The sequence below is a fragment of the Oryctolagus cuniculus genome, chromosome 15 (assembly GCF_964237555.1).
Source record: "Oryctolagus cuniculus chromosome 15, mOryCun1.1, whole genome shotgun sequence".
NCBI classification, from domain to species: Eukaryota; Metazoa; Chordata; class Mammalia; order Lagomorpha; family Leporidae; genus Oryctolagus; species Oryctolagus cuniculus.
The window spans coordinates 85,128,264-85,136,286 of record NC_091446.1 but is presented as its reverse complement, the minus strand read 5'-3'; the positions used below and the strand labels follow the sequence as shown (position 1 = coordinate 85,136,286).

Genomic DNA, 8,023 nt, shown 5'->3' with positions numbered 1-8,023 from the left:
CGGCTGCTCCACTTTCGACCCAGCTCCCTGCTAATGCACCTGGAAAAGCAGTAGAAGATGGCCCAACTGCTTGGGCCCCTGCACCAGTGTGGGAGACCCCGAAGAAGCTCCTGGCTCCTGGCTTTGGATCAGAGCTGCTCCAGCCCTTGTGGAGTGAATCATTAGATGGAAGACCTCTCTCTCTCTCTCTCTCTCTCTCTCTCTGCCTCTCCTCTCTGTGTAATTCTGACTTTCAAATAAATAAATAAATCTTTTAAAAAAATGAGTTTATCTGGGGGCAGGCATTTGATTCAGCAGTGAAAATGCCGCTTGGGATGCCAACATCCCATCCCCGAGTGCCTGGTGCATGCAACAGTCCTCTGTTTCATTTCCAGCTTCCTGCTAATGTGTACCTGGGAGGCAGCCCGTGAGGGCTCAAGAACTTGGATCTCTCCCACCCATGAGGGAGACCTCAGATTCAGTTCCAGCCTCCTGGCTTTGGCCTGGCTCAGCTCTGACTGTGGTAGGCATTTGGGGAATATAGCAGTGGCTGGAAAGATCTGTCTCTGTCTCTCTACCTTTCATGTAAAATGAAAAGAGGGGCAGGCGCTGTGGTGTAGTAGGTTAAGCTTCACTTGTGGCACTGGCATCCTATACAGACACCAGTTCAAGTCCCGGCTGCTCCTTCTTCTGATCCAGCTCTCTGCTATGGCCTGGGAAAGCAGTAGAAGATGACCCAAGTGCTTGGGCCCCTGCACCCGTGTAGGAGACCCAAAAGAAACTCCTGGCTCCTGGCTTCAGATCAGTGCAGCTCCGGCCATTGTGGCCAATTGGGTAGTGAACAAGCGGATGGAAGACCTCTCTCTCTCTCTCTCTCTCTCTCTCTCTCTCTCTGCCTTTCCTTCTCTCTGTGTAACCTTGCCTTTCAAATAAATAAATACACCTTTTTTAAAAAATACCTTTTTGGACTGCAGGTGACACGGGTCACTGATACCACAGAGGGGTGACTACACTAGTTGCCCAACTAATGTGTCCTAAGCCAGAGTGTGGAGGAGGTTCACTAACCACAAGATTCAGAAGCACCATTCACAGTGCATTCTTGGGGATCAGTTCCAGGCTGTTAGTTACTGACCTTGTGCACCTGCGCGACCGACACGCCCTCTCTCATGTGTGCCCCTCTGTAAAGTGGGAGCCGGGACAGTGCCTCAGTTGGTGATGACCGTGTCTGAATGTGCCCCTGATGCAGGTGGTAATGACACCTGTCCAACTTAGGTTGAAGTTAGGGCAGAACCAATTAATTCCGTGTGTGTGACTCCTGTGAGCACGACCATCAGCGCCCCCAGTCACCCCCAGCCAGTCCTTAGGTTAATGAGCTTATAGTCCTCAGTACTAAAACCCAGCACTTACAAACGAACATAAACTGGTCATATAATGCATTAACGGTTTTTTTTTTTTTTTTTTTTACATTGAGAAGTATTTGCGGGGCTGGTGCTGTGGTGTAAGAGGTTAAGCCTTCGCCCGCAGCACCGGCATCCCGTATGGGCACTGGATGGAGTCCTGGCTGCTCCACTTCTGATCCAGCTCTCTGCTGATAGCCTGGGAAAGCAGTGGAAGATGGCCCAAGTCCTTGGGCCCCTGCACCTCCACGGGAGACCTGGAAGAAGCTCCTGGCTCCTGATTGGCACAGCTCTGACTGTTGCGGCCATTTAGGGAGTAAACCAACCGATGGGAGACCTCTCTGCAACTCTGCCTCTCAAATAAATAAATACATCTTTAAAAAAAAGAAAAGAAAAGAAAAAAGTGGTCTTAGGTCAAGATCACTAAAACCATCGCCTATTAATAAAAAATATTTGCAAGGAGTGAGTGTGGTGGTGCAGCAGGTTAAGCCACCATGTGGGAGCCCCGTGTCTCATATCTGAGTGCCTGCATCAAGTCCAGCCTCTGCGTTTTGAGCCAGCTCCCTGGTAATGCTCCTGAGAAGGCAGCAGATGATGGCTCAAGCCCCTGCCACCCACATGGGAGACCCGGATGGAGCTGCTGGCCCCTGACTTTGGCCTGGGCCATTCCTGGCTGTTGTGGCCATTTGGGGAGTGAGCCAACAGGTTCTCTCTCTCTCTCTCTCTCTCTCTCAGATGGGAGTGTTTATGAGGCAATGGTTAAAATGCAACTTTGGATACCCAGACCCCATTTTGGAGTACCTGGGTTTGAGTCCCAACTGCATCCCCGCTTCTCACTAATGTACCCTGGGAGGCAGCAGGTGTATCCTGGGAGACCTGGATTGAGTCCCTACTTTTGGCTGGGCAGCCCCACCTGTTACAGGCATTTGGAGAATGAAACAGCAGATGGAGAGATCAATGCTTGCAAATAAACTTTTTTTTTTAGTTATGCAGAGACATAAGTGTTTACTAAACGGTCCCTGACCTATCAGGGTGCCTAGGGGCTGGCTTGTCAGTGAAGTGTGTTTTCAGGAAGTCCCTGCCCTGTTCCTGTATGCAAATTCCTTACCAGACCCTTGGAGCCAGGCACTGGAATCTGATTTCTTATCTCTAACAAGCTGAGGGGGAGCTGGGTGGGAGGCACTGAGACCTACAGGGAAATCAGTCTGGGATCACGGATAGCCAGCCAAGGGCACCTACACTGGGTGGTGCAGGTCAAAACCTGGAGGGAACAAAGTGTCAGAGCAAAATAAAATGGCAAGACCCTGTTTCAACTCTATATTTTTTTTTTTTAAGATTTATTTGTTTGACATGCAGAGAGAGAGAGAGTCAGGGAGAGGTTCCATCCAGTGGTTTGCTCCCCAAATGCCCATAATGGCCAGGGCTGAGCCAGGCCAAAGCCAGGAGTTGACAACTCAATCCGGGTGTCCCACGTGGCCCTCCCACTGCCTCCTAGGGTCTGGAGTCAGAAGCCAGGGCCAAGACTCCTTGATGGAGAGGCAGGAATCTTCTCCAGCATCTGAACCCCTAGGCTAGACACACACCTCCCCTTCTGGAGCCTGTTGCTAAGGATACAAAGGCCAAATGAGGGCAGGGTGTGGCCCAGAGTGGGGCTTGAACATTGCAGTCACACCAGGGCGCCCCTTCTGCTCTGGTCAGTCGTGGCCACCTGGCCTCCTTCCACGCCCCAAACACACTCTCCCCTTCTCCCGGCTCTGCCTGTTGCATTCTCCAAGTTCCCTGAGGAGAGAGAATCAGACAGGAATTCCTTAGGATACAGGGAACAAGAAGTGGCTGCCATCTTGCCTAATGTGGGATTCTTCCTCTCCTGTCAGAGGCACCGAGGGGCTCAGGGGTCCGAGGAAGGTTGAGTCGGTCCATGTGGAGAGCTGTACACACCCACACTCATACACACAGAGCCCGGGGAGATTAAAAATGACAGGGGAAAGCCGGCGCCGCGGCTCACTAGGCTAATCCTCCGCCTTGAGGCGCCGGCACACCGGGTTCTAGTCCCGGTCGGGGCGCTGGATTCTGTCCCAGTTGCCCCTCTTCCAGGCCAGCTCTCTGCTATGGCCAGGGAGTGCAGTGGAGGATGGCCCAGGTGCTTGGGCCCTGCACCCCATGGGAGACCAGGAAAAGCACCTGGATCCTGGCTCCTGCCATCGGATCAGCGCGGTGCGCCGGCTGCAGCGGCGGCCATTGGAGGGTGAACCAACGGCAAAAAGGAAGACCTTTCTCTCTCTGTCTCTCTCTCACTGTCCACTCTGCCTGTCAAAAAAAAAAAAAAAAAAAAAAAAAAATGACAGGGGAGAGGCGGTGCTGTGGTGCAGCGGGTTAAAGCCCTGGACTGCAGTGCTGGCATCCCATATGGGTGCTGGTTCAAGTCCCGGCTGCACCACTTCTGATCCCGCTCTCTGCTATGGCCTGGGAAAGCAGGCCCAAGTCCTTGGGCCCCTGCACCTGCATGGGAGATCTGGAAGAAGCTCCGGACTCCTGGCTTTGGTCTGGCTCAGCTCCAGCCATCGCAGCCATTTGGGGAATGAACCAGCAGGTGGAAGATCTCTGTCTCTCACGGCCTCTGCCTCTCCCTCTCTGTAACTCTACCTTTCAAGTAAAATAAATACATCTTAAAAGGGGAGGGAGGGGCAACGCCGTGGCTAACTTGGCTAATCCTCTGCCTGCGGTGCCGGCATCCCATATGGGTGCTGGATTCTAGTCCCAGTTGCTCCTCTTCCAGTCCAGCTCTCTGCTGTGGCCCGGGAAGGCAGTGGAGGATGGCCCAAGTGCTTGGGCCCTGCACCTACATGGGAGACCAGGAAGAAACACCTGGTTCTTGGCTTCGGATCAGTGCAGCGCTGGCCGTAGCAGACATTTGGGGAGTGAACCAACGGAAGAAAGACCTTTCTCTCTGTGTCTCTCTCACTGTCTATAACTCTGTCAAATTAAAAAAAAAAATGTTAAAAAAAGAATGACAGGGAAAACCAAGACACACACCCGAGAGACCACCGCACAAGACCCCAAAACAGCATTCCTACCCGTCTCCTCCAGTAGACGAAGCGACCCAGAAATGTGGGCCCCGCCCGTCTCAGTGTCACCCAGCTTAGAGGGACAGGTCCCAGAGGGCTCAAACACTGCCAGCTCCATGCTGTGTCACAGCGGGGACACACACGCACACACCTGGAGACCTGGACAGAAGAAGCAGGAGCCAGGCAGGGCAGCCAGAGAGCCACCCTGCCTGCGAAGGCAGCTCCATGAGAAGCACTAGGCAAAAGGATCCAGGCTGATGGCGGCCTTGTCCCCAAGGGAAATGGTGTGGTGTGGGGCAGTGTGTGTGTGTGTGGGGGGGGTGAGCGTCACTGATCTTCCCCGCTTTGTCTCGTGGTGGCAGCCTGGTCTCCCTGCCCCCTGCTCTCTGCAGAGGTGTGTGGGAAATTCCTCCAGGTCAGTACCAGCAGAGCCGACTCGGGCTTCGTGGTTTCGTGGCAGCCTCCTGTAGCTGTCCCCAGGTGCCACACCCCCTCATCCAGTCTCACCCTGGGCACCTGGGCTGCATGGAGATCTGGCTGGGGTGCCTCCCAGGGGGTCAGAGAACTCTGTGTTATGGGGAGAGATCCCTCTACCCAGCCCAAGTGTCCCTGGGCCACTCAGCCCCCTAGGTCCCCTCCTAGGGCCACTCTCGGACCCTGCGCCCTGGGGGCCAGTTCTATACCTGCAGCGCCCTTCCAGCCTGCCCAGGCTGGAGACCCTCCCCCCAGTTCCTTGTCAGCCACCTCTGTATACCCCCGGACAAGGACAAATGTCCCTGGGCTAGGGAGAGCAGAGCAGAGAGGCATGGCCCAGTCTGCCGGAGCCCCTTTCCCCTTGGAGAGGCACCGAGAAGCCTCCTGGGCCTGGGTCCTTTCTGATTCCAGCCACAAGCCCTGGGCCAAGTGGAGCCAGGGTCTGGTCAGAGGGTGAGGGGTCCCAAAGGCTGCCCGTGGGCCCAGCCCTCCCTGCCAGTGAGCACCCAGCCCAGGGAGCCCTGGAAGTTCTGGAACCCCACTGTGGGTGCAAGAACCCAGAGGCCTGGAACCTGCCTCCTCCAGCTCTCCACTTAGGATCAGAGGGGCTCCCAGGCCAGTCCATTCCGCTCCCCGTCTCTGCTCATCCCTCAGCTCTGAGCTGGCCTGGCCAGGAGCCGGCCCTGCCCTGCCCTGCCCTGCCCTGCCCTGGGTGTGGTGGAGGCAGGCCATGTCCATAAGAACAAGTTGGGAGGGTGGCTGCAGGAGTTCAAGGAATCTGATCAGCTCCCTCCAGCCTGCTGGCTGTGTGGCCCTGGGCGGGGCCGCCTGGGGTTTTTAAAGAGCGAACCCACCTGGGCTGGGCCATCCACAGCCCTGCAGCCCCAGGTGAGCGCTCAGGTGAGCAGGCATCTGCTAGGGCTTTGAGACTACTGGGTGGAGAGGGCGAGTTCAGGGTCTTAGAAGGGGTGGGGGTGGGGGTGCCCCCCGGGAGGGGGTTCTGAGGAAGAGGTGCCTATTGGGGGGTGGGGCTGAGGACAGGAAGTGGCAGCAGAAGCCCTCTGCGGTTGGAAGCTTTGGGTCTTGGGGGGCAGAAAGACACCTGAACAGCAACCTGGAATAATGTGGGTAGGAGTTGGGACCCGCGTGATCTGGGAACTCGGGGCGGACTTGACCAAGAACAGAGGCAGGCCAGCTTCCGTGGGGGCTGACAGAGTCCACAAGCCCCCCACCCCGGGGTGGAGGAGGCTCAGAAGCGCAGCCCTGGGGCCGTGTGTTTGTGGATGTGTTCACTGCCTTAGGCACGGTCATGAAACCTGACAAACAGGAGCTCCCTGAATTTATCTCGCTTGTCCTGGTTTTACTGGACCCTGGGGCCCAGCGAGTCACCCAGCTGGCCCTGGGAGAGTGACGATGGCCTGGGCATTGAACCCTTGGCAGGACTGCCCGCCCACACACAGAAAGTTGACGGGGGTGGGGGTGGGGGGGCACCTTATCTCCAGCTCTCCGGGGATAAGGGCCTGGGCTGGGGGGTGGTTCCCAGTGGAATGTGGGGCTGCCTGGAGCAGGGTCCTGGGCGCTGCTGCTGGTTCTCCCTGCAGCAGCAGTAGCAGCACTGGGTTCTCTGCAGCTCCGGCGCTGGACAGGAGGAAGCCGCACCCCAGCCACAGCAAGCCTAACTCCCTCTGTGAACAGTGGGGTGGGGGGCTGAAGACCAGCCCCCTTCGTGTGGGGTTTGAAGGGCGGGTCCAACCCTGGACTGCACTTGGCTGCAGGAATCTCATTGCCTGCTCCTGGAGCTCCCTTATTTTCTCTAAAACAAAACCAAACCGGAGCTGATAAGGGCCTCTTCCTTGTGGGTCCGGGAGGATTGCAACTGCAGCTTCTGCAGCGTTCACTGTGTGCCCTTACCTGGAACTGACTGCCCCCATCCCCCACCCGTGCGCCCCCCCATTCCCCAATCTCTGCAGCTGTCACTATTCCAAGCTAGCAAGTGCTCCCTTGGGTTTTGTACCCCAACTCTCACCAATGCCAGGCTCTGCCCCTCACCCGTCTCGTCTTGCTGAACCCACCCTTTACTCCCCCACAGCCCCGCCCTGCAAGCGCTGACATGGACCGAGGGACCTGGGCCCTTCTCCTGGGACTGGCAGGTAGGTGAGTTCCCCCAGCCCCTAGGTGGAACCTTCCTCCACCCCCACCCAAGGCAGAGGAGGCCAAACAGCGCCTCCTAGAGGTGCCCAGTGTCCACTACACATGCTTTTATTGTGACTCAGTGGGAGGACAGGCAGGTAGAAGGTGGTATTGGGAGAATTCTTCCAGCGGTTCCTCAGTCCTGCACAGTAGAAAAGGCAGGAGCAGAAGAGTTATCCCTGTTTATTCCAAAGACTAAGTAGCCAGGCCCTGGAAGGAAACGTCTCAAGAAAGGGTGAAAAGGAGGCTGGAGCCGTGGCGTAGCAGGTAAAGCCACCACCAGCAATGCTGGCATCCCATATGGGTGCCGGTTCGAGGCCCAGCTGCTCCACTTCTGATCCCATGCCTTGCTAACAAGCCTGGGAAAGCAGTAGAAGATGGCCCAAATGCTTGGGCCCTTGCAGCCACATGGGAGACCTGGAAGAAGCCCTAGTTCCTGGCTTTGGATCGACCCAGCTCCTGCCGTTGTGGCCACTTGGGGAGTAAACCAATGAACAACAGAAGATCTCTCTCTCCCTCTCTCTGTAACTCTGCCTCTCAAATAAATAAATAAATAAATAAATCTTTAAAAAAAAAAAAAAGAGGGTAAAAAGATACTGAAACCCCTCCCAGTATGCAAGAATGATAGCAAGAGGCAAGAGCCTAGGGCAGAAGGTGAAATTCTCAGCATATGCAATTTGGGGAAAGGCACAAAGAGGGTCCCCTCCCCTCCTCAGCGGGCTGACCTGGGGGCTCTGGCCACCTCCTCTGCTTCTCTCCCCTGCCCCCAGGCCTGCCTGCCTCGGATGCCAACGACCTGCTGGGTGAGTGAGGACCTGCGTTTCCCCCTCTAAGACCCCACACCCTGCCTTCCTGACTCTGGTCCTGATTCTTTTTTTCTCTTTCTCCCTGCAGATGAAGACAATCCCTTTTACTATG

General features: G+C 56.0%; 1 protein-coding gene across 1 annotated transcript; it reads left to right on the top strand.

The window, feature by feature from the left end:
• Window positions 1-5,688: 5,688 nt before the first annotated feature.
• FXYD4 (FXYD domain containing ion transport regulator 4) lies at window positions 5,689-8,023 on the top strand (the record flags this gene model as incomplete). The annotated part of the gene is given in 4 exon segments (XM_070058140.1): window positions 5,689-5,815; window positions 7,005-7,065; window positions 7,876-7,908; window positions 8,000-8,023. Coding segments are annotated over 3 exon segments (97 nt in total), but the record flags the coding sequence as incomplete, so codon positions are not given.